This window comes from Haemaphysalis longicornis, unplaced genomic scaffold (assembly GCF_048455015.1).
Source record: "Haemaphysalis longicornis isolate Haplotype H1 unplaced genomic scaffold, Haemaphysalis longicornis Haplotype H1 scaffold_1, whole genome shotgun sequence".
In the NCBI taxonomy this organism is placed as follows: domain Eukaryota; kingdom Metazoa; phylum Arthropoda; class Arachnida; order Ixodida; family Ixodidae; genus Haemaphysalis; species Haemaphysalis longicornis.
Genome location: NW_027526203.1, coordinates 111,644,507 through 111,671,059, shown reverse-complemented (window position 1 = coordinate 111,671,059; position 26,553 = coordinate 111,644,507). Strand labels below are relative to the sequence as shown.

The 26,553-nt window shown below is 45.2% G+C and overlaps 1 protein-coding gene and 1 pseudogene across 2 annotated transcripts in view; both read left to right on the top strand.

Annotated features, from left to right (window-relative positions):
• The window catches only part of Hgsnat (Heparan-alpha-glucosaminide N-acetyltransferase), a 131,440-nt gene extending 105,212 nt beyond the window's left edge, over positions 1-26,228 (top strand). For both annotated transcript variants that reach the window (XM_077707527.1, XM_077707520.1), the window contains exons 12-16: positions 3,318-3,404; positions 8,840-8,914; positions 14,093-14,163; positions 19,093-19,205; positions 22,209-26,228. In XM_077707527.1, the coding sequence (XP_077563653.1) occupies positions 3,318-3,404; positions 8,840-8,914; positions 14,093-14,163; positions 19,093-19,205; positions 22,209-22,387 (525 nt within the window). In that variant the 3' untranslated portion in view covers positions 22,388-26,228. The remainder of the gene's footprint in view (positions 1-3,317; positions 3,405-8,839; positions 8,915-14,092; positions 14,164-19,092; positions 19,206-22,208) is intronic.
• On the top strand, positions 15,402-19,075 carry LOC144179246 (uncharacterized; annotated as a pseudogene).
• Positions 26,229-26,553: the final 325 nt, after the last annotated feature.

Sequence of the window (26,553 nt, the reverse complement as noted above, 5' to 3'; positions counted from 1 at the left end):
ATTTCTGCTGAGAACTTGTTATGACGAGGTGCAGCGCACAAACACTATGCTTCCCCAGCAGCCAGTTCAGTGATACAATGATAACTAAAAAACAAATGCAGTTTTAAAAGCAGGTTGGTTTGCTTTTTTAATACGGATGTGTTCAAAAACAGGCACTGGGTGACTTGGAACTTTTTACGTGATTTGGAACTGTCAAGTGCCCTTCCCTGTGTCCAAGGAGTGAACACTTTGCTTGGCTTCTGCATGGGCCTGGCCATGTGTCGCTCGCACTTTATACTAGATTTACTAGAACTCTTTCGATACCTCTCAGTTGACAACAGCCAAACTCACAGCACTTTTGATTGCCGTAATGTTCAGAATAGAGGTAACGACCCAGTAACTACTGCATCGATCGCTTCGGGCTTGCTTGGACATGGCGAACACAAAAGCATGTCGTCTGGCACAATCAAGGGGCCCACCATATCATCCTCTCAAGTTGCGTGAATTGATGTTGTGTGCCGAATGTTCTCCATATCTCGAGTATAGTACAGTCGATATCCGTTAATACGACCACTGGGGCTGTGAAACACTTCAAATTAACCAAATTTCCAGTTAAACAAAAAGCACAAGAACAGCATAGTTACTAGTCCGCAACACGTCTCCCTTGTTGATGTCATCCAGAATCTCAACTTTTGTCGCCAAGTCAAGTGTACAACACGGGTTGCCACGATAGTTTAGACATCACTGAAATTGAAGCCTGAAGTGTTTACCACACGGCACTGTGTGCAACAAAAATTGTTGAGGATCTTAAAAAAGAGATGCATAGGTTGGTGGATGTATTAATGGCCTACTACTTTATCAACTGTGCTCTGCCTCGTTGCAATGGTGCCGAAAACAGTTCAAAACACAGCGCTGTTTTTGCACTTCACAACAAACCTCGATGCTTTTTATTCAAAATATCTTCCAACTAACTGGTCTAATGGGTTTTAGCTTTGAAATATTGACAGATTTTCTCCATTGCATTGCATGTGCAATTGCCGGGACCAGCACGTCACTTCTAATTAACCGAAAATTCCAAGTAACTCTTTCGTTACCGCGCCTATTCAAGTCTATCACGGTTGATTGATGCTTTATATTGCCGATTTCGATATGTTGTAGTTGTTTCTCGTACACGTAATGCGCCGCAGTGGTTGGTCGAGGCACTTTGCTTTTAGAATCAGTTTTAATTTTCCCGCTCCGGCGACACTGAGATTTTTGACGGCGTTCTTTGCCAGCATAGGTGCGCATGTTTTCGTGAAAGGGGGCGTGGCTACTGCACTCGACAAAAAAGCATGCCAGTAGTGGTTATGCGGCTTTACCCTCAATATTTTTTTATCAAAGGGCTCCTAGCAAGTAAAATGCCAAATTACGTTGTCAGCTTTGTAATCCAACAGCGTTGGCAGGTGTTAATTACCTGAAAATGACACCAGCTATTCACTAGTGATCTTTGGTTCGGAGAAAGGGTAGCTTTATTCTGCCACAGCTTATTTCTGAAGGTTCCTCGCGTGTCTAACGAGTGCATCCGGCATTTTCAGCCAGTTTCCAGCAGTTTCGGTTTCGTTTTTGCATTGCAAAATTTATATTTGGTGCTACATCGCAGTTACCCAACTGCAAGCCGATTTGCCGTGGCGCCTCTGTCACCCGCTACTGTTCGTCAAAAAAAAGCACGCTGCTCATGATTCCACTTCACCTATGCCTCACTTCTGCGATAACAGCTTCAGCTGAAAGTCAAAAGATAGCACCAAGTCGTCGGATATTAGTTCAGACAAGGAGAGTTATCCAATCGGCCTTGAACACCGTCAGCTGTTCACCGGCCAGTTTCAATTCGGTATGAGGGTACTTCCACTGGTGTAGTTTTGCTACTTAGTAGAACTGCCTATTTTCACAAGGTCTCCAAAAGGCTGGTTACTGCTTCTTCTCGAAAATGTTAGGTGGTGCTGCAATCAGGAGGCTGATGGTGCTGAACTCTCTTCATAATGCGACAGCTGCTTGGTAGAAGCTTGCTGGGCATGATTCTAGTGCATCGCACCTTATGCTTGCAAGCAGGGCTACCATAGTGAGTCAGTAGATATTAAACTGCAGATGAAAGTTCTGACAGATAAGCGACGATCAGAACGTCAAAAAGCATCCACCACCGAGTTTCGTTTTCAACTCCAAGTGGATTTCTTCGCATCACTTGCTTGCCTTGAATCTTGTGCTGGCCATAATCATTGACAAGGTGTTTTTACATCATGTGGGGACTAATTGGTATCTTTAATAATGTCAAACCACCCGATTTCTTCCAAAGCATCCAAAATTGCGAAATTTGAAATAGAGGTTGGGCTTCACCACAGGGCACGGGCACCACGCATGCTAGCATTATCTTTGATATCTGGCAAATTGTACCGAGCAAATCAATTTTTTTTTCTAGGACGGGTTTTTGAAATGTTTACCTACAACATGTATATTCTAAATATTTTTTTACTACTGGTGGTTTGCTATGTACAACTCGCTTTTTTTCTATTTTCGTCGACGGCTGGAACAAAAATTTTGAATTTGATCATTTTTTTCGCACTCATTATTTACGAAAAAATTATTAAAACTTGTGTCGTTAGCAAGGACATTGAATCATCTGCATTTTGTGCCACTGCAATATGTGCCTAATTAATATGTTTAGCGCAGAAAACATGTTATCTCAGACCCCTAAACATCTCAATTTTCCGCGGTAACGAAAGGGTTAAGCAATTTTAAATTATCGAGAGCTGAGTGTACAAAGCTTGTTCTTGTGAGCAAAGAACACGGCAGAGCTCTTTGATAGCCAGCCAGCAGGGATGACAATCGGGCAAGGTCTGAAAACTTGCCTTTTAGAGACTCCTGTGGCATGAGTAGGGTCGTTGCTGAATTGTGACTCTCATCGGGTCTGAAACACGGGGGATTTATGTTCACGCTTTCCTTGTTGTCCTTTTTGTCCCATTAAAACGTGATCTGTTTAAACATGTGCGGGAGTGTTTAACAAAACCAACTCCTGCCCAATCTGGTTGCGCACGTCACTTAAAGTGGGTTAAAGCAGCTGCAGATAAGTTTATTGTTCGGCCCGCAAGCTGGGGTCACATCTCTGTATTATGAAGTGCTAACCATGACAAAAGAGAGGTGCATGGATCTCAAAGTACTGGCAGGACATGTCCGCAGCTTGTTTCATTTCAACCAATTTTCACGGAATTCCTCGACAAGGGAGCGTTAATGTAGGCAGGGGCTTTTAAAGCCTGAGCTAAAACATTGGATCTCTTCATAGTTACCAAAGAGGCTTCGGGTTCTTCCAGCACGTGTACAAGACGCATCTGCCGTACGACCCAGAGGGCGCCGTGGGTTGCTTCACCTCCATTTTCCTGGTCTTCCTGGGGCTTCAGGTGAGTCTCCCAGCAGGCAACCTTGAATCGAAGCTCTTCCAGGGGGCTGCATAGCTTAGGTTGAGGCTGATTTGCCCCTCGCACTGCGATCGGGGCATCCTACTTGCCCAAGTGCAAGCCTTTCATGTGGGAAGTGTATCTTGGCGGCCCCAGGTGAGTTTCATTGATGCTGGTTTTGGAGTGCCAAGTTGGGGTCCGATTTGGGGGCATCTTTTTTTTTTTTGCTTTACAGTTTTCGGGGTGTCCTTGTGGTGATGGTTTAAAGAAAAAAAAGCATCAGTGTCAGGACTGCATAATTTTGTGCCACACCAAGTTTCATGCCATTCAGTTTGTCGGGCAACCAATGATGGTTGAAAAGCTGAATTCAGTAATGCAGTTCTTAATGTGCACGTGATTTAAAGGGATGGCATTTTGCAAGAGGTGAGCGAGTGGAAAATTGCAGGGTGGGGTCAGTATGGTGAGAGAGCTGTTTTCCCCTCCCTATTTTTTCATTGTGAAGCAGACCTATACCTAGACAACTTTCTCAGAGCCGCACGAAAACGTCAAGTGACCAGGGGTTGGTGTGGGTAAATATACGGCCTTAGTATACAGTATGGCACGACATAGTGGCCAAAAGCTTGTTTTAAACTGCTTTATTTACTCGAATCTAGGCCGGCCACGGTTATAAGCCGACACCCGAAATTCCGAAGCCATAAAAGACAAAAAAAAAAAAAAAGCTTACCTCGAATGCAGGCTGAAAAAAAAGTGGCGAGGACAGCGTCCACAAAAGAGAAAGCACATTTATTAAATAGGACCACATCAGGCTCATTCTTCATCACAGCTGGCCTCTTCACTGAGCTGGCTTCCTTGTCACTGTCTTTTTCAAGCAGAGCGCTGTCTTCTGTACCGTCGTGCGCATTTGATATGCCACACTTTTTGAATGCACGCACGATCAGAGTTTCTGGGATGTAGTTCCAAGCTGCAGCTACCCTGGTTGCAACCTTCTACAGCGATGCTTGTTTGATGTGGCCCGTTGCTGTCAGCTGATGATCTTCCTTGGAGAGCCAGTCAGCGTACAACTTGCCCAGGCGGTCCTTGAACGGTTTATTTTATGCTGACGTCAGGTGGCTGCAACTGGCCTGTCGTGTACCGCCTGGTATCACGGCGAGGTCTGTTTTCGCTTCGGCAAGTGCAGCCTTCTCGCCAAAGTCGAGTGCCCGCGGTAAAAGTCCACGACAAGGAGCGCGTTCTTGCACAAAAGAGCTCCCAGGCACACAACCTTGACCCATTCTTCAACCGTTGGCGCCTGTCAGCCATCTGTTTTCGTTTGCTCATACAGGGGTGTTTTTCGGGAAAGCTTCTTTGATGGGTCATAAGGAGGGGTCCATCAGCTGTGCAGCACAGCATCACGCTACTTCTCGTAGGCCGCTAGCCTTTGCAGTGACGGTGTATGCCACTGGCACGTCCAAATGTACAGCCGTCTGGTCGTCCTGGTGGCTTGTCTTTCACTTTCCTGCTTTGCAGGACGTAGCGCTGGAAAGCCATCAGCTTCTCTTCAAAATTGCTCGGCAACTTCTGAGCGATAGAAGTGTGCCGTTTAAGGCTGAAGCCGAAGCGCTTCATAAATTTCTGAACCCAGACCCTGCTGGCTTTTGAATCTGCCAGCGATAAGCATTGCTCCCATGACAGCTTCCTCGCTTTCGCTCGGAACACTTCCGTCATCTCTGGCAGGGCAGCCACTCTTTGTGTGCAAACAAGCCCAGTCAGTGCAATCCTAATATTGTGGGGACATCCTTTCTGCAGTCCGGTGAACACCATCTTCATTGCGGTGCATGCCAAGATTGATTGATTGATTGTGGGGTTTAACGCGCCGACGCAACGCAGGCGATGAGGCGCGCCGTAGTGGAGGGCTCCGGATTAATTTTGACCACCTGGGGATCTTTATCGTGCGCCGAAATCTCGTACACACGGGCGTTTTTGCTTTTCGCCTCCATCAGAAAAGCGACCGCCGCGGCCGGGAATCGAACCCGCGACCTCGTGCTCAGCAGCGCAAGCGGTGCATGCCAAGAGCTGCTCCTGTTGCCCTCTCCAGTGACAGTTGTTTTTCTCATCTACGCCCAACTCCCACGGCTTGAATGTTCGGCGATGATTCTGCTGCTAGAATAACATTTCTTTAGTTTTAAGAGACACTATAATGGCACCACCAGGCATTACAGTAAAACCTCATAACAAGAGACACTCAAGGGACCCAAGAAACATGTCTCTTGTAACCAAGGTCTCTTGTATGCAATGTTGCTAACATGGCTAACATGGCGAACAACCAACGAAACCAGTTTCATTCAAATGTATCTTATAACCAAGTGTCTCTTGTAACAGTGTCTCATGTAAAGAGGTTTTACTGTATTTTATTTTTTTTATTTCAAAAAAACCCTAAAGGCCCTCTGGGTAGGGTATTACATAGGGTAGGGGGGTTACAAAGGTGTCACATAAACTAGAACAAGAACAAAATAAACACAAGAACTAAAAAATGGTACAAATCATTAACATTGCTAGAGTGAAAACAAATACAAAATTTAGGTAGAATAATAAGAACAGCTATTGGTACAGGAACTAGAACAAACTACACCGATTATAACCACATGGTATATTACAACATGTCATCTGACAAGGCAAGAACTGAATGAAATGACGCATGAAATGATACATATTATACATTGATATTTTTGCTCAAAGCATTAGTAAATTTCGTGGTATTAGGTTCAGTAACAATGTTTGATGGTAGATTATTCCAGTCTATTGTGGTACGAGGAGCAAATGATTCGGCAAAAGCAACGGTATGACATGTGATGCGTTTGATTTTGCATGAGTGATCTCGACGCGGAAAAATGGCGGCGGGTTCAAAATGGCGGCGGGTTCAAAATGTTACCGATAAGGACGTACGAACATCCCAACGCACACACACTACGGTCAACACGTGGGATAATGGCGGCACCGACTCACGCTCTTGTTCTTTGGTTGGCTACAGGCTTGGCTAGTAACAGGTATGATACTGTCTTTTTTTTTTTAGCTGGTGCTAGCTGTGCACCAATTTTCTCAATTTCACTTGGAAACTAGCCCATTTTTAAAAATCTTCGAATGTAGCCCAAGACTGGAGTTTCGTACATAAATATCTGGAAAAAAAATATCTGCCTAGAGTCAAATAAATACCCTACATGTGTGCCGTGTAACTTACGTCCTTGCATAGTTTGTGAACCCAGTACTTAAATTCCATATTTATAAGAGAAAAATAGTACAGTCAAACCCGGTTATATCGAACTCGTAAAAAAACACCAGTCAGTTCGATATAGCGGATAATTCGATATAACATAAGCAAGCTAAGGAGCTGGACATCGTAAGAGCACATAGCATTTATAAACACACTTTATTGGTGAAACTGCCTTACTTTCTTACAAAAGAATCTTCTGATTGAACAACCTCGCTGCCCGAGACAGTGTGCACTTCTCCATATTGTGTGGAGAGTCGGAGCACCTGACGCCACAACCTTTCATATTCGCGAAGAAACGCCAGACTAGTGCGTGTGCACCAATCGTTTTGGAGGTTGTGGGCAAAGGATTGTCGTTGCTTTCCTCGTTGCACCCGCTTCCACTTGCGCTCGGTACGATGTCGGCAATGTAGTTTTCTAAACTCTCCTGTGGTCGCGACACCATCCTCCACAACCACAAACTGACCAACCATTGATCCGGATATGGTGTCCGGACATTCTGACAGCTCGCTCCTCACTTCAGCAACACCAGTGGTGGCTTCGTTGCACTTCTCAGGATTTTCATAGACATCACCAGCATGCATGAGCCCGTAAATTTCATGCAATTTTGGGTGGTTTCTTTAGTTGCATCTGCCCAGAAGCCATTTCGAGGAGGTGTTCTTCGGGAATCTTGTGCATCGCGAGGACGTCCAACTTCTCACCAAGATCGACTCGGTTTACGATTGCCATCTTCACAACGAAAGGCAAATTCTGCTGCTTTGCACTAGCTAGAGCCACTAAATAAGCCTAGCCACTATAGCTACCCTTCAGAAGAAAGTCCACACAGCGTGAACGCCGCAAACGCAACGAATGAAAAAAAAGCATGGTGGCCGGGCCAGGATCATTTTTCGCAAGGGGGGTGTCGACGGCTCTCCCTGCACGGCGCGTTGTGGCGGTCACAGTCTTGATAGGGGGAGTGAGGAGGATAAAGAGCCGCTCACCAGTCGTGAGTGGCCAGGTCAAACCATCTTAGGGGTGTGCCGGCGGAATTTCTCCTCTGCCCCGAGGGAAAGACAACTTGCGGTGGCACTTCTGCGTCATTTGGGGTTCAATATATTGGCAGTCGCAGATATTTTTGTTCAATATAAGCGTACTTTTTGCTATATATTCTGATTGTGAATGTACCGTGATGCCTCTGTTGCCACGCCTCTTACTGGCGGCAACTGAAGCAGTGGCTGGCAGGGGCGAAGTCTGGCAGCGCTAACTTTTGAGCTCTGTGTCTTTCCCACAATTATTTTGATCTTATCACCATGCATCGGCAGTGCTTGCTTTCATGGCATCATGCTCGGCAGGAAAAATGCAACCAGTTTCAGTGTGCCCAACCCTGGTTGCAAACTAACAAAAGAAGAAAACATTTGCAGGCAGGTGCTGTCGGGGGAGTTCGCTAGATTAGCCGACAAAAAAAGAAAAGAAACGGGAAGAAAATATTGGGAGGAGACGGCAGCAAAGGGGAATTGATTGGGGGCGGAAGGGGAAGAGGGAACAACAAAACAGCGAAGGGAAGAGAAGCAGGAAAGGAATTATTCATGGAACAGCGTGGCGTAACTAGTGCGAAAAGTGCGAATAGCAGGGATCAAGAAAGAAACTAACTGTGGAATGAAGAAAGCAGGGAAGACAGAACAAAACGATAAAAAAAAGCAGTGTATAAGGTGGAAGATGTTCTGGTTTGTCTCAATCGGGTCCACCATAGGTATTTTCAGTGTTACGTGAATTGTCCTACAAGGCGTACCAGTGTAGTCTTGCATCGTATAACCAGAGTATTCAATGCATTGTTACTGCAGAGATTTTTCCAGGACTGCAGTGATCTTTTACAAGTCGCAGATCGTGGCATAACTGGGGGATGTATAAAATGGAGATCCAGTCTAAGTAACACCACTCTTGCTTTGGTTTTCAGCAGATTTATTTGGTACCACAGTTCGGTTCCGTTTATTTCGGGTTCTAGTGTCTGCTGTTATGCTGCATGCATTTTTACGTGCCAGTTTTTTACTTTTCCCCTCATCTACCTCCCCGAGCCCCCTTCGCGTGCATCAAGGCCCTCTGGTGAGAGGGCCTTGACTAGGGCTCTGAGTGAATGAATGAGCGAGTCTTAGCTAATTTTGAAGAGCCTTAGTGCCTTTTGTGTGGAAAAGCTAAATGTCGTCAATTCGCATTGCAGGCTGGAAAAATCCTGCTGACCTTCACCGAGTGGAAGTCAAGGGTCGTTCGCTGGTGCTGCTGGGGTGTTCTTTGTGTAAGCAAACAAAATTCTCGTGCGTTGGACCTTATGGTGTTCGTAGCATCAATACAGCTGCAAATCTTGGTGCTATACGACTTCCTGTTTCTGTGTGCATGCCTGTAGAGGCGTCGAGCCGCCTAGCGTCTCTAAATAAAGGCTTTTAGAGTATCGGCACTCTTTTCTCTCATTGTTATGTGCCGCCAGGATTTTCATTGGTCGGTTAGCACCACGTGATATTTGTTTACCTATGGGCGCAGCCATTTTGTTTCTGGGCGCCTCTCTCTGCGCGTACGCTAGGCGGCCGGTCACACTCTGCCCGTCACAACCGGCGGCGATTTCGTTGGGAGAGGTGGCAACACTGCAAGCCAGAAACAAAATGGCCCCCAGACGCTTCCGCGTGCATGAAGTGGCGGTACTTACTTTTATACGTAGCTTATTTAGTGACGCTAGAGCCACCAACATGCACCAGCTTCCTCCATTGCCAGCGAAAAGCTTTCCTGCAATGCACTGGTGACATGCGGCTAAACAGCATGTTTAAAAAGGATCTCCGCTTATCTCTTGGCATTGGGCCAACTCAGCCCTTGCGCTTCTCTTTTAGAGCACAACTCTTAAAGGGGCCATGCAGACAAGATGTGAAAGTTTTTCATTCGAAAGACTGCATAACTCTGACAAGAATAACTCTGACACCACTTTTAACACGAACTTCCCTCAAATAAGCTATACTATAATGAGGAAAAAAGAGAATGACCGTGCCACCCACTAGCTCATTTCCTGCACTAGAACCTATGATGCATTATGCACAGCTGTGCACTTGGCTGGGGCCGGCAAAAGCTAATGCATATTGAACAGGGCTTATAAGCTTGCCGAACGAGCTATTTGGGCTGAAATTGGGGGCGCCTTCTTTTTATAGCAGTAAGAATGGTGGGATGAACAACTGAAGTTACAAGCAAATGCCTAAACGTCGAAGTAGTTAGTGCGGCACTTTGCCGGCTGACAATGCCTTACATAGCCGTCGGGTGCGTTGGACTTGTCTGACATAACACTGACCCACTGACATAAGCGGCACGGCCACTTTCGTGACCATGTTTGTCGACTCGTAGCTTATGTTTTACAAAACGATTAGCATCAACCCTAATAAAAATACTGCAGGTATGAAAGTCCGGCCAGAAGCAAAGTGTGAACACTGGCACATCAGCGGTGTCGCAGCACCATCAATGAAAGTGGGCGGCAAACAAGATTACCAAACGCCCGTCTGTGAGATGATAGCAGCCCTGGTCAGCAGACTATCTTTAGTTCTAAGGCTGGCTCTAAATGCGTCACTGTCGACGTCACGAAGACACACAATTTAGCGGGAGAATTGAAATTTTGGCCTTAAAAATGTTTAATTTCTCAATGAATAAGCATCGTTTGCTGCCGGAAAAGCGCTGAGGGCACTATAAAACACCAAATCTTTCGAATAAAACAAACTTTTGTTTTGTCTGCATGGCATTAAGCAGCCGCTCCTGTGGTTTCGCGGCATCCCTCGCCATCGTCCTTGGTGTAACTGAGAGAACGTCGCATCCAGGAGAGGGTGAGGAGGAAAGCAGCAGAGGAGAGCATGGTGACAGTGTCAGGAGAAAAGTGAGCCGCGAGTGGCGCGCGACACATGCTCCGTGACGGTGGCAACTCTCTCTCTATGGCGGCAAAGATGGCAGCAAAGTAGCGTGTGCTATCGTGTGTTAGCCGATGACGCGATCACTTCCTGAGACCAAGGAAGTGCTTCGCCTCCCGCTGCAGCTACAAACCTGCCCAAGCAGAGGCTCAGCGCAGCCGACGCAGCTATGCACCGTCGCCGAGAAGACTCTGCAGTTTGCGCCGCCCACGCATAGGCGTACCGTCGCCGCCAGTACATATATGGCTGTCTGAAATTCTTTGCCTCAACATATTTTGCAAAGCCAAAACAGCTAAACAGCTGCGCTCGAATTTCACATTAGGGAGTACCGTAATCGTCAGCCAATTTTTTGCACCCTGATAACATGCCCTCCCTCAAGCCATCCTGGCCAACCCTGTCATGTTCGGACTGAAGAAACGCAGACGTGGGTTTTGTGATTGTTGGGGGAAAAAAAATCCCGGGCCATCTCCACTAACATGAAACCGGGGGAGGTGCGAAGCATGCAGTGTATAAATGCATTCTTGGTGCCTTGGCGTTTTTTCCATAGGAGATGAAACCGTTGGGGGTAGAGCTGTACAGCTTTTCTGTAAAAGTCTCGTGTCTTTGAAGCACGAAGCTCTCTAGCGCGAGGCGTAAACGAATGTCCTGGGGTGTTAGTACCGTGACTACACGAGACGAACGATGATTACGACAACGACGACAGTGGTGATGGTGACAGGAGACGCCAACAGCCCCAGCCCCTAAGGGGTTGTGGAAAGGAAAGGAATGCCTTTTAGGGGGCGAAGCCCCTAAGGGGCTTTGCCCCCTACAAGGCATGGTTAATAGAGATGCTCTAGGCCAAGTTAGATATCGGCTAAAAGTTTGGTTTTGCTAACGGGACTTGAGTAGCTTATCGTCCCCATCCTGCCTCAAAGCATAAACCAGCAATTGGTAGTGCTGCGGGGATCTGTATTAGTGTTGATCCAGCAATTTTCTTTGAGAAGCTTGTTTGTATTAACACTAGGGCACTGCAGTACTGGCATGGCATGACCGCACCTGGAACAACTGTCATTATGCAACCATTATGCGAAAAATGTGTATGCATTTGAGTCATAAAAATGTGCAGATTGTACAAAAGGTTGTTACAAAGTGCGTAGCTTTTTTGGTTGTATAGCCGAATGCTACTTTATCAAGCTTTTCTTGGATTTCATTGAAAAGCACATGCATTTGTTATAGCTTTGTATATAGGGGGCCTCATATTCGGGTGAAACTTCTCCGCCTTGCAGAGCCCAAGGAGGCGATTTCGATTCCCAGCCGCAGTGGCCGCTTTTCTGATGGAGGCAAAAAGCGAAAACCCCCGTGTGTACGAGATTTCGGCGCATGTTAAAGACACCCAGGTGGTCTAAATTAATCCGGAGCCCTCCACTACGGCACACCTCATTGCCTGTAAAGTGTCGGCACATTAAACGCCATAGTCGATCAACAAAACACCCCCGCCTCCTCAAGTTTCTTATGATACAGTGAACTCCCGTTGAGACGAACTCGGAGGGACCATGATGGTTTGTTCGTCTTATCAGAGGCCCTCCCAAAAAAGAATCAAAGGAATCGGCAACACACCCAGGTGCATGCACATATCTTGCGTCAAGACAGTGAATGAAGTAGACTTACAATGGAGGGGAAAAAAAAAAATTTTATAGTGCACAACATGGTAGAAGACTGTCTTCAAGTGCTCTTGCCTGGTTTTATCCAGCCCAAGTGGTGACAGAGAGCGTACACCCGCGACCTCAAGTGATAATGCAGTGGAGACAGAGAGGTAACTCCTAGCTTTCTCGGCGATGACGTGATGGGAGTCGTGACACGAACAAATGTGGACTCTCGTGCTGCCGCTGTGAAACGGCATTGATCAGGAGTGCTGCTACGTTCGTGAACAGGAAGTCTCCGTCATCGATTTTTGTAACGTAAGCTACACTGGCCAAGGTTGAGCAGTTTCGTGTGGACCCTGAAGGGCCGTGCTGCACAAGCGTGAGGAGCATTGGATTGGATTTGGATTGGATTGGATGGGAAATCCAATGCAATTGGAATACGGGTGTGCACAGAATAGGGTCTGCACATTCGCCGGTCTGCGCATTCCACAGGAGTGACGTCATAGCTGCAACAGACACACTGGCGCCGGCACGTGCCCAGCTCTGCGCCTCTGTTGCGCAGTGACCAAGTCTGACGCTGTGCTCTGCGCCGAAGCCGCTTGATAGCCATTTTGCGTGGCTCCTGGAGAGCCAGGCTAAGCCCCTGCTTATTTTTTTAATTTTTTTTTTCTTTTTAATTTTGTGCCTCTCTCCTCCAGAGCAGAGCTGTCACACAAGCCGCCCTCGCTCTTTTTTTTTTTTTTTTTTCTTCCCTGCTGGCACAGCAGGTTGAATGGTGGGAGCAGTTTTAGCTTTATCGGCGTGACTTTTTTTCTCGCTCCCTCCCTTCCTCCGTCGCGAATTCGCTTCGCACTGTGGTTTTATTTTGCTTTTTTTTACCTCTGGCTGCACCCCAACAAGGCTGCCATGTTCGCTATCCAGAATCGCCAGCAGTGGTGGTCACCCCAAAAGTTGTTAGTCTTAACCGAAGCGTACGTGCAAGGGCTGTTCGCCTTAATTAAGCGGATTTTTTTCCCATTCGGTCTATGGAAAACCAAACAAACATTCCCACTTTGTTCAGCATAAGCGAAAATTTGTCTTAACTGAGTTCGTCTTAACGGGAGTTCACTGTATTTGCAGAATTGGGTGAAACCACATTTGTTCTGAAAATTAGCCATTCCAGAGACATTTATGGTCACAAAATGGTGCTGTTGCCTGCTGGCAAGTTGAAATTGCAATAAATAGGTAAGTCTGAGGGTGGTTTAATCCCGAACCAAGTCCAAAAATGTCACCGTAATGATTTGCTTTGCCATTACGAAATTTGTTCTCCTTCAGGGCCAAATTAGAAATACTTGGTTCAGAGTGAGCTTATGTGCACGTCTGAAGAGAGTTGTCAGAAGACATCAGAAGAGACATCAGCAGCAGCAGTTGTAAATGTCCTCGCAGCAGGCAGCAACTGATGTTGTTCTTGATTACATATTGATGTGGCCCTGTCGTAGTGTGATGAAGGTGGGGCCACACAGAGATGGTGCCACCCTATTATGCTTCTTGTGCAGTGCCAACTAGGGCGGGCAAGTTTGGGCTCTTGCCAATATACGTACGTAGTAATATATACTTTAAGAAGCTTTTCTCATCTTAAGTGTGAACTGCCGCTGCCTCCTCTTTTTTTTTTTTTTTTCTTTTTTTGCACACTGCGTTGCAATGTTCTTGGAGTGCTAATTACTCGTGCAATCTTGAGTGGGTTTTTTGTGATAATTTTTTTGTGTTCAATCGTTGACTAGCTGCAGCAAGTTTTCTGATCTACAAGAAGCTAGTTGTTACCCTAGAATGCTCTCAAATTAAAGCTTGTGGTCTATGCAAGTCACAGAATCATGGCATGCTGCTACAACTTTGTGGCACAACGCAGGGCATTTTCATTTTTCCACTGTTCTGTTTTTCCAGGGTGTTGTGGCAGGCGTCCTGTGCAAGTTTTCAAAGGAAGACGGCTGGATTCCTGTTAACAAGAACCTCTGGTGAGAATCTTTTCTTTACTCTTTCAAACTTGGTTACAGTCAACGTGATGGCAGTGCTAATCAGCACACATACCTAACTGGCAGTAAACATATGCGGCATTTTCAGTTATGGCCAGCACATTTACGGCTGGCCACCATGCACAGACACAGGCTTACTGTATTGACTATAGTCTTGCGTAAATTGTGGCATTCTTACCTGCAGCTGATTTTTGAAATACACGGAAACAGAGATTATAAGACTTTCTTGGGACCACGCAAAAATGCCGTACGACTGGAGTGTTGTACGATTTGGGTGCCGGTAACACCGCCCTAATGCAGGGTGACGCGACCCGTTAGCTAGGATACCACATAACTTCTGTCTTGGCGTAATATGTGAATGCCTACCTTCAAGTGTGTCTCCCGTAATTTGCGAACCCCGAACTTAACTCCCAAAATCCTAACAGAAAAAAATCAAAGAACCATTCCTTAACTCTTCTGCTACCGCGCCTATCAAAATCGATCAATTTGATTGATACTTTGGGAGCGCCTTTTCATAGCGTTCCAGGCGTTTCTCGAACAAGTAAACAGGGTGTCTAGCAACCGGGAAAACCGGGAATTATCAGGGAAATGATACACGCCGAGAAAAATCAGGGAATCGTCAGGGAATATTGCCAAAAAGTGAACCCAGTCATAGTGACCCGTGACTTGATTTTCCGGCGTGGAGCGCAGACTCTGCTCACCCGAATCGGCGCAAACAGCCAACGGGGACAGATCCAATCCAAGCCAGTGGGATAGTAGCGCCAGGGTTGACAAGTTTGGCCTTTTTTTCCCCGCGGCCTGGCAACCTTGAGCAGTGCGCGCTGGGCATGCTGGGCATACACTTTTGTTGTTTTGAACCATTTCCGCCATGTTTTGAACGATGGAACCTTTCGGCGGCGTTGTGTTTTCATCGTTTTTTTCAGAAGTGAAGTCTTCTCACTGACGATGTCGGCGCTGAGAAAGTGCTCCTTTAATCCGGACTGGACGAACCCGAACATTTCGGAATATGCAAGCTGGATTAATCCCATGCAGAATGATCCTCACAGTGCTCAGTGCACACTGTGCTGCAAAACGTTTTCTTTAAGCAACATTAGAAGCACTGCAGTTTCCAGTCACGCATCCAGCAAGAAGCATCTTGCTGCTTTGAAGTGTCAGTCGAGCGCTTCGCAAGCTGGCATGTCGTCGTTTTTTACGCCAGCGACGAACGCTTCGGCCCAATGTAGCGGAGACCGGACAGGTACGCCCGAGGAGCCTGCAACCACCACAAGTGCCAAGACATCGCTGAGCAGCTTTCTTCTGAAGGGCGCTGTGACAAAGGCCGAGATAATCTGGTGTTTAAACGCGGTAGCGACTCACCGATATTTTCAGCGGCGTCGGTCTCGCTCTTCCCTCTTATGTTTCCGGGATGTGAAGTCCCTGAAAAACTTCACCTAGGGAAGTACAAGGTAGGGTATACGATTTGCCATGGCATTGCGCCTTACTTTCGTAAGAAGCTGATATCAAGCCTTGCCGGTGTGCCGTTCTTATTTGTTTCATTTGACGAGTTGCTAAACAAAGTGACACAGAAGCAACAGATGGATGGGCTCATCCGATATTGGGATGGCACTACTGATGGCACTGTGCAAACGCAGTACCTAACTTCTTGCTTCTTGGGGCACACTTGTGCGGAAGACCTGGCATCTGCATTCAGGAAAGCCACAGAAGAGCTCAAGCATGCCAAGATACTACAAGTTTCAATGGATGGGCCGAATGTGAACATAAAGTTCCTGAGGTCACTGAAGGAGGAACTCAAGGAGTCGGATGAGAGTCACAGTATCCTCGATATTGGAAGTTGTGGGCTGCACGTTCAACCTGTTCAAATGTGAGCCTGCTCGTCGTGCTGACTACGTCGCCTTTACAGGGAGTGCACTGTTTCCTCTCAAGTTCTGTGTGGTCAGGTGGCTCGGATATGGGAAGGTGATCACCAGGGCATTAGAAGTTCTTCCAAACTTGAAGTTTGTAGAGTGCTCTGCGAAGGCAAAGAAGCAGCCGACGTGCTCCAGCTACAATGCCGTTGGGAATGCAGTTGGTGATCAGCTGTTGCCAGCAAAACTAGCCTTCACGCTGTCGATTTGTGAGGAACTGGAGCCAGTTTTGGCAGAATTTCAGACTGACAAGCCGATGGTTCCCTTTCTTTCAACTGCACTGCACAATATCCTGCGGCCGCTGCTTGCAAGGATTTTCAAGGAAATCCTGCAGGCTGCAGACACGCCCGCTAAGTTGCTCAAGGTTGACCCAGAAAAACTGGAGAACTGTATACCTGTACCCGCTTTTGACATTGGGTTCGCTGCAAAGAATGAGCTCCGCGAGGTGCCCAAAATGCCACAGCTTACCTTGCACCAATTCAAGAAAGACTGTGTTTCCTTCGTTAAAGTGTGCTGTCAAAAGGTGGTGGAGAGGTCACCATTGAAATATAATCTAACTAGGGTTGCCAGCTGTTTGGACCCGACATTCACATTGTCTCCGGAGGCTGGCCCAAAACGATTGACCCTCGCACTTGAAGTGCTTCCAGAGCACCAGTGGCTGACTGGTCTGCAAGCAGAGCGGGCCCGTCGTTCTTACAGATCTGTTCACTCAGCCTCACCCAAGAAAAATTGAACAGTTTTGACAGAAAAGAGCAGAGGCTGGACATTCTGTGGCTAGATCTCTGCTCGCATGATCACAAAGAGCTGCTCTCTTTTATCAAGATCATCCTCTTCTTGTCTCACGGCAGTGCTGCCGTAGAAAGAGGCTTCTCAGTCAACAAAGAATGCCTCGTCGAAAACTTGAAAGAAGACTCACTGATAGCACAACGACTGGTGCCTGATGCTGTGTTGGCAGCAGGTGGTGTGGACAAAGTTTTAATTACTGACAAGATGGTGCAGATGGTTCGCAATTCCTACAGCGTCTTCAGAGAGGAATTGCAGAAAAAGAAGGCAGAAAGACGGGTGGAGTCGGGTGTTCAGAAGGACAAGAAAAGAGTGGCTGCTCTTGTCAAAGAACTGGAAGAAAAGAAGCGAAGGCTGCTTAGTGATCGCTGACAGAAGCTAGTCTCCTGCAAGAAAAAGTGGATGCTCTTAAGAAGTAACAGATTAGTGCTTCAAGAACTCTTGTGCAATGGCTGACCCAAACAGTAGAAGCCGATTTGTGTTTGCATAGACTTTGTGCAATAATACATTCAGTCGGCAACTACAATCTGTGGTGAATAATTTGTTTGCGCTCTAAATAAAACAAACAAGGTTTTGTGTTCTGCGCTAATGGTCTTGCATGTATTGCCACCTATGCAGCGGTTAGGGAATTTCACTTGAAATTGTCAGGGAAAACCTGGAAAAGTCAGGGAATCTTAAAATAATATTTTGCTAGACACCCTGGTAAAGCTGTTCGGAGTTAGATAAGAAAATGGCCTTTCAAAATCAGTTTTGTTTTCATTTTTCCAACGGAAACGTGATTTTTGACACGCTTTTGAATCACCCAGGTGTGGAAAAGGGGCGTGGTCATCGCGCGTCACTGCTACCAACGAAGAATGTGTGCCACTCGTAATTACTCTGCACCAGCGTTTGTTTTTTGCTATCAGGGCGTGAATGGTGAACTAGCAAACTATTTTCAATCGTCAAGTTCGCGCTCTGACAGTAGTAATCCCAGAAATCGGCTGAAAATGTCAAGCAGTGCCTCGTTGCAAAGCTACTTTATGATTTTAGGCAGTTTTATTGCCTTTGCGCACGTTGTTCTAAGTTGTGTGGTAGTTCTACTTACCCCAGGACCACTCGCAAACAGTTTACAACAGTTTTGGTTTCGTTTCTGCATAGCAAAATTCATGTTTAGCGCTGCTACGCAGTTAGCCAACTTCAAGGCTACCTGCCATGGCGCCTGGAGCGTCCGCGACTGATCCTCGAACAAAGCACGGCGCTCCTGATTTCCCCCCACCCTAACCCGATTTCTGTGATAAGAACTTCAGATGCAAGTCAAAAGTTCACACCCAGTCGCCAGATATCTGTTACGCCAAGGACAGCGCTTCAAACCGGCCTTACACTGCCAGCTGTTCGCCTTCCAGTTTCGTTTCCATGTGAGGGTATATCCGGGTGTCTAATGTTGCTGCTTAGTTGAACTGTCTATTCGGACGGAGTCTCTAATAAGTTTTTGTACTGTTTCATTTGAAAAATGTTAGGTGGCGCTACAATAGAGGAAGCTCGTTGTGATCTTTTTTTATCGTGCAACAGCTACTCGGCCAAAGTTTGCAGGGCACGATTCTAGCACATCACACCTCCTTCCTGCAAGCAAGGCTACAATAGCGAGTCAGAAGATAATAATGAAGCTCAACTTTATGTTTTGAGTCAACAAGCATCAATCACGGAGTTCTGTTTTCAACTTCATGCGTGTTTTTCCACATCGCATGCTTGTTCCAAATATTGTGCTGGCTGTAAATGGAAATTCAGTCATTGACAAGATGTTTTTACGTCACGGGGGGGCAAATTGGTGCTTCTGGTAATGTCAAACTGCCAGATTTCTTCCAAGGAACCACCTTAAATTGCACATTTTGAAATGGAGGTTGGGCTTCACCGCATGGTACAAGCAACACGCGTGCTAACTTTTTTTTTTTTTGTATCTGACAAACTGTTCCGCCTAAGTCGACATTTTTTCTAGGGCGTCTTTTTGAAATGTTATGCAAAGAAGAAAAGAAAATGAAAATGAAATGAAAAGAAGATATATCAAAAATGATATTGCGATGAATTTTCTTATCTCTTGAAAATGTTTTTTCTTCTGAATTTCACGACAAAAAAAAAACTTAGTTCAGGTCACCACCTCCCCTCTTCAAGTTGTGAACTCCCACAGCCTCTTGCTTTGTGGCCGCGGTGCACGCTTGGCAGACTACACCCGAGGTTTGTTTGCTTTCAGGTCAGTGTCGTTCATCCTGTCCACGGCGAGCACAGCCTTCTTCCTGCTGGCCATCATGTATTACCTGATTGATGTGCGTGAATGGTGGTCGGGGAAGCCGCTTACCTATCCAGGTGAGGTAGCGCGCGTCCACTGCCCTGGTTTCCAGCTGTCAGTGCCCAAGTTCTGGTGTTCATGATGCGTGCAGTCTACGTAGCTGGTGTGGAATGAATTTTCTGGTGTAGAAAATCATGCCACCATAGCAAATAGAAAAATGTTTTCAGCCATTCACTTGCACCAGTGTACTCCAGGTTTGCACTTAACACAACTGATGTCCTCTTGGGCCAGCACTAAAACAGACTTGTTCAGCCCTTGTGGTGGTGGGGTACAGTCTTCAGATCGAATGAAATGTTAGCAGTAATGGATTTGAGTCCACAAAATTTTTTTTGTATGTGTGTTTGTGTTTGGGTTTGTATGTGGGGGCAGCTTATCTGTCCTTCATATGCTTACTGAATGTGCGATGTGCAGCATTGAAAGAAAACGCCACCTTAATAAAGTTTACGCATATAACATTCCCTTCCACCCTTAATTTTTTTTATCAGACTATCCCATGTTCTCTTACAAAAAAGTTTGTAGTTACCTTGCTGATGTTGACTTTGACCATACGCATACTGGTCGTGAACACAGGCCATAACCTTAACCTGTGTATGACCTGTTGCAAAACAGTGGCAGAGCCTGAGGCTTTACACCTTAGGCGCCTATACTCATTATGTTTTAATTATGGCGCTATACACCGACTTCCTTAGGGAAATTCTTTTAATCTAGTGCCTTTATAATTTCACCATTGTCATGGTGATCTTTGGCTTTGTTGGCCTTGCGCCATTAAACCCTAAATCATCATCATGCTCATGGTGTTCTTGGGCTAAAAGATTTTAGTTTTGGAAAAATTTGTTTAAAAGGCTAGTCAAAAAAGTTCAATGAATAAATAAATTGTTATTAGCCCACAATTTTAGTCAATAATTTCAGCTGATGCTAAAATTTGCAGTGCTGGTTGCAATGCTGATAGTTGTCCCTGTGTGACCTCCAGGGTTGTGTCATGGCTGGCCTTGTTGCCCAATAGGAGAAAACTGACACAGTCTCGGCAACCAAGGCACTAGTTGCATTGTCATTCATTATAAATAGCTCGCAAAACTTCTCTGTAATAAGCGGTGGCCGTCACGTTAAACTCGAAAATTTAATCGCACAGGTGCTTGGTGGTGTGAACCTGTTTAATGGGGCACATGGGTCTTCGATCTAAAATGTTTATTTTTACAGTTATGATAAAAATTGGCGGACATGTGTAGTTTTTCATTCTGATTGTAGATATAAAATTAGTTTTTGTGTGTAACGACTACATTCAAATTTGTTTGGATTTTTATACTTGATTTTTTTACAACTTTTGTAACAGAACTGCTGGAGTGATGCAGCTGAACAAGGCACAAATAAAGGAGTGCAATAAGACTAACAGTGTTGTTCTATCTGGTCTGTAGCAGAAGTTACGACCATCTGAAGTTGGGGCCTGGAAGGTGTGAACCAGGAAAACCGGTTTTGTATCTACAATCTACAATAATTTTATATCTACAATCAGAATGGAAAACTACATATGTTCTCCAATTTTTGTCATCATAACTCTAAAAATAAACATTTTTGGTTTAAGACCAGTACTCTGCCCCCTTATCGGGAACCTTGAGGGATCAGCAGAAAAACACATGTATTCGGTGAACTGGTTTTTTTATTTATTTATTTATTTATACAGGTACCTACATCGCCCTCACGGGCATTATTGTAGGGGGGAAAACAAGCAAAGGAATACAGTACAGTCAATATAACAAAAAATGGTTGCGGGTAAAAGGCTGTATGGTTGAAACAACAAAGTGTTGACTTACACTGTCATAAATAAGGCATCACATTGCAGATACAAAGCAAAAACTCAAAAAAGAAGAGTGCTATCGGTTACACAGGGCAATAAAATAAAATAAAAAGCAATTAGTACGGAACGCATCAGAAATGTACAGTAGGGATTAGTTCAACAAAAAATTGTGCAAATTTCTAACAAAAGATGAGGGAGGCGCAGAGACAATTTCCTCTGGCAAGCCGTTCCGCTCATGCGTGGTCCTTGGAAAAAAGGCGTATTTGAATGCGTTGATCCTGGACGCGTATTCACGCAGTTTTAAAGAATGGTCAGTACGGGGTGACACATAGGTAGGTGGTCTTATATACTGTTCTCTGTCGATGCCTGTTCTGTTCATGAATATGCTGTAAAATAGGGACAGTCGTAGGTATTTTCGCCGGTCAGCTAACAGAGGCCATTGTAATCCTGAACGAATGTCGGCTGATCTTACGGTGAAGTTATAATTGCTTGCCACAAAGCGTGCTGCTCGTGCCTGTACACGCTCTAGGGCTTCTATATTTGATTTTGTTGAGGGGTCCCAGGCACTGCAAGCATATTCCAATATGGGACGCACATTGGATATGTATAGTGTTTCTTTCAACTTAGTTGGTGCCTGTCTAAAATTGCGCCTCAAAAAATTTAGCACGCGACTAGCCTTTAATGTTAAGTAATTAATATGAGCGTTCCAAGACAGGTTGGCAGAAAAAATGATCCCTAGATATTTATATTCTGATGCAACCGGCAAGGTAGCCCCGGCCATGACGTAATTTGAAATCCGAGGCTGTTTTTTGTTCGTAAACCTCACCAATTTACACTTCGACACATTTAATGTCATTCTCCATGAATCACACCAAGAAACTATAGAGTTCAAGTCATTCTGCAATTGAACGGTGTCCGCTTCAGAGGTAATGTTATTGTAAATGCAGCAATCGTCAGCGTACAATCGAACACGGCTAGAGAGATTGTTGCACTCAATGTGAGCTCTGTCACCTGAGAAGTTCCATTTTCAAATTGAAACAGCTCTGCAGTTGTTGTAACATTCCAGCAGCAGTTCTGTTCAGGCAATCTGAGCCGGGCATGCATTTCCTGTGTCCTATAGCAAACTCGCAAGCACAGTTGCAGGGGCTTTGTAGTTGTCCTATTGGGAGGCGGCCGTTCTGAAGCCAGCTGGGCGTGTCGTCATGCGCTGCTCGGCGGTTGCTCGCAGGCATGAACTCCCTGGTGGTGTACATTGGGCACGAGCTGGTCCACGGCTCGTTCCCCTTCTCCTGGCAGTGTCCGGTGGAGTCGCACTGGTGCTACCTGTTCATGAACCTGTGGGGCACTGCGCTCTGGGTGCTCTTCACCTGGCGCATGTACCTCCGGGAGCTCTTCATCTCGGTCTGAGGAGCCCGCACCGCTGTTCCAGAGAGGCACCCCCCCCCCCCCCAACACGGGGAAGGGAGCCTTGGACGAGAATCTTGATGGGAACCCTGAGATCTGTAGTGTGAGGGTGGGTGGACTCGGCCTCACAACTCACGGTGCACGCATTGGAACGCACGTTTATCCCTATAGATACCAGAGTGGGGATACGAAGACGGGCGACTTTAACCTGGACGTAGGTGCGCAGCCAGCAACTTTACCCCCCCCCCCCCCCAATGATAGGACAAGGCGGGGGCCACTGGCTTTGGCGCGTCAACGTCGGGGCGCTGTACTTGAAGTCTGTTGAAGGTAAAGCATGGTTGTGCCTTTTCAGCGGGAAACGAGCTCGCAAAAGTTGTTCATGTATTTTTTCCCAGAACTTTTTGTGATGCCAGTTGTGCTGGTGCCTGTATGACTTCTCTCTCGTTGCTCATCTGTGCATGTAAGAACTTGGATGTCACATGTTTCATAAGCAAGAAAAAGAAAACAGTGAGAGTAGTGTGCTGTTTGTGGTAGAAATGTACGTTGGTGTTGCTGGGCTGTGTGCAATTCAGCACCTCTTAAAGTACTGCATTTTGTTTGTTGTGAGCAAAGCGGGCTGGACACGCGAAGCACTCGCAGTGTGCTGACAAGCCAGAGTTGTCCTGTGCTTATCTGTTGTGAATGACAAATTAAAACCACTAGCAAAGACAACAACACAGTGCCACAGAGACAGTAATGAGACAAGCTCAGAGCTTTCGTTTGATAGAAAAGCTTAGAAAAGCTTTTCTGTCATAAGAATAGATAGAAAAAGCATAAAAATAGATGGAAAAGCTTAAGGCTTTCTGTCTATCTTGATGAGCCTTGAACAACTTTTGTTTCACCACTATAACATGGCTCAGCAAAACGCAGGTTTGCCGTGTGTAGCTTGAATTTTAGGTGGGAAGACAACAGCATTTTACTGTTCGGAAACCTGGCATATCTCTAAGTGGGCTGTTTCTTATTTTGTCTGAAGTAACTAAATGATCGCTCCTTATAGGCTTTTCACGAAGTGTGTGTGCTGTTACTATGCAGAATTGACATGGCACTCGCAGAAGTGAAGAATACAGTCGCAAAACTGTGTTGCACGTTGTCTCTGTAATCTGAAATTCAGACAAGGTCATTATGATGCCCTTATATGCTAAATGCAAGCTTGTATTGGCATTGCTGTAACATGATTGAAAAAAACGACAAAAGCAATGACTGCAGATTTCTTTACAATTCTGCATTCTGTGTCCAGGAATGTTTGATGCAAGCAGTGCGTAGATTTTTACCCACAGACACTGACTTTTTGGTTGCCTTTCATGTCCAGAGAATATAAGCCATGCGATATTGTGAAGGGTCCCCAAACTTGTTCGTGCTTTTGTTAATAGGGCGCGGATCTCCGGCAGTCGGAAATTTGTCACATTGAAATAGTTCATAAAACAGCACGACCCATTGAAGTAGCACGCAGCTGTCTCTTCTCGCGATTCATAATTGGCTACCCTATTCTGGCATTTCTCTCACAATTTTTTTCCGGTCGCAAAAGATGCGCACTATATAAGTGCGTGGTATCAAATTGTAGAAGAGTAAATTTTCTGTGCAGTTGTAATTGTTTCAGGCAGGAATTTTTATTTTAAAGAAAAAAAAAAGCTCTAGAGAAAAGTGAAACAACAAAAAAATAGGCGCAAGCTCCAGTGTTTCTCCATGCAGAAAAAACACAAAAAAAAATTAAGGTATACATTTTGTACATATACTGTCAGTGCAAAACTCCTGCACACATCAAATGCGTAACTGTAAAAATTTTGACTTTGAAAAAACAATGTTGACACTAGTGGGTTTCGTGCCACTGTTCAAAGCAGTTCCTCGAGCTTGTGAAGCATAGATTGGCCGCACATGCATCGCTGCTTAAAATCTTGGTTTCCTGCTCTGCTTTCTTTTTGGCCGTAGCACAATTTACAGTTCCGATACTTCTGCGATTTTTGGGGCCTGTGTTGAACAGGGGTATCAGGTGGGGGCAGGCAAATGTCAGGTTCCACGGATTCGGTGTTTAAATCTGATGACAAAAATTGGTCCTCGGAGTCAGTGCTGCTATTGTCATCCAAAAAGTCTCTTGTAGAGTCGTCCAAATCGCTAGCAATGCAGCATTTCCGCGGCGCCGTAACGTCCGATGTCTACGTCATCTCCGCATCATCTGAGAACCTGTCACGACACCGGTGGTGCTTTAAAAAATTGCGGCACACAGAAAAACGAACAAAAGGGAATGTAAGTGTCACTACTACTCAGTAGAAGGCGCCTGCTCTAAGAGGGCACTTGGAAAGCGCCAAATTGGGATGGGAAAAAGTAAAAATTTGAACTTGAAAGCGTCAGTAGTATACTATCTACTATTTGAATAGGCTTGGGCAGGATTAACTTGGGTTAACTCTCTTTGACAGCTGCTAAAAGTGCTGCTGGCTGGCCAACACGCTGTACTAGCATCGCAGCATTGTTTCACATCGCTTTCTCGTGGCTTCCCTCGGAACTTGTCAGAATTTGAGAGCTGTGCGAAAAGTCTTTGCAGATTGTTTCTTTCAAGTGCCTGCTGCAAACAGAGACTTCGCTAATCGCTCCACAAATATCGGCACTTTTGCTGTCGCAATGGAATCTCGGAGATGAAAGCTGTAAATTTGAGGGCACCCAGTGTGCCGCACAGCCCACGAGATTGCAGTATCTCTCCTGTTAGCGATATTTTAGATTATGTAACGTACCCTTTGTAGCTTTCGCATTGAGTGATACTCTTTTTCCTTGTGCATTTCGGTCTACTAGATAAGAAAAAGCAGCCACAGTTCTCATGGCAAGTTTTTAAGTGGGGAGGAAAGGGTCAAAGCTGACGGCTCTCAAGAATTCTGACTGCTCACAAGAATTCACCTTTTGTCTACATTACAGCAGGCGGAGTGGTTTTTTTATACCTTTTTGGGGTGTTGCCGTCTATGGCTTGTCTAAGTTGTTAGTGTTATGTTTTCAATGCCATGTCAACACTGCCGCAGATGTCAACAGCACTTTATTCACTCTAGGAGCAATTTCTGTCATTTTCTTTTTTGTCAGATTTGCTATATGCATCGTGATTGCCAGCCACAACAAACTTCAAGTAGCAGAAGTGAACCTTTTGGTTCACTTATTAGTTAGTTAGTTAGTTATTAGTTTCTGTGCAGTGTGCCAAGTTTTCTTATTGCTGCTTGGAGTGAAGTTGAAGAAAGTGTTTTTCCAAGCTTACTGAGCTGTGTGTTGAGCACTGTTTTCTCCTGTGTAGCTCGAGCCTCTCTCAAAGCATTCCTGAATCTTATTGGTTGAAGCAAGAAAAGAAAAATGTCACAGCCTTATTATCGAGATCTCTTGTCAGAATCATTTTCACATTATTTTGCATTGTTGCCGTTTGTAGCAGTTGTTTAATGTAATTACCAAATATGCACTATACAAATTTTTGCTGTAATTTTTGTGTGTTTAACATTTAAACTGAGCTAAGTTTGCAGTGGTGTGCTTATTCACTTAGCTTTAATATTCACCATCTTGATGCATACGAATTAACATTCGCTACAATGTAGAGCTTTTTTCCTCTGTTTTATTAACTCAATTTTTAACATGGCATGCGTTGAACACAACAAATGTGTAACTTCAAGTATCATCTCAAATAACATGGCTGTGCTTAAATGTCGTGCTTCAGTGTTCTACATATGAGGAGTCTCTACAGAAATGTTTTTAGCTGATGATGTAGTTTTCTTGTTATTACTGACCCTTCACCTGATGTTCTGTTTGATATGAAAATAAAATACTGCTGTGTACAAAAAAAAAAGGGGTTCTGCTGTGGGTGTTTGCAGCAGGTGAGCTACGTTCTGCCTGTCATGCGAAAACTCCAATTTGTAGACTTTCTAAATTTATACTCAGTACTTGACACCTTTGTGCAAACAAAATATGTTGAACATAGAAGTCTGAGTAATACATTTGAAATAGTCAAGGGCGAGATATATGCTGAATTGTTCTTCAGTAACAAAATGGAAGCCCATATCAAACTCCAAGCGAACGAATTAACTTGTGAAAATTATGATGTGAATGAAGGAAACAGGAATATTTATTGCAAGTGCACTCCCGTTTGATTCAGTAGCTGCTGAATATCGCTA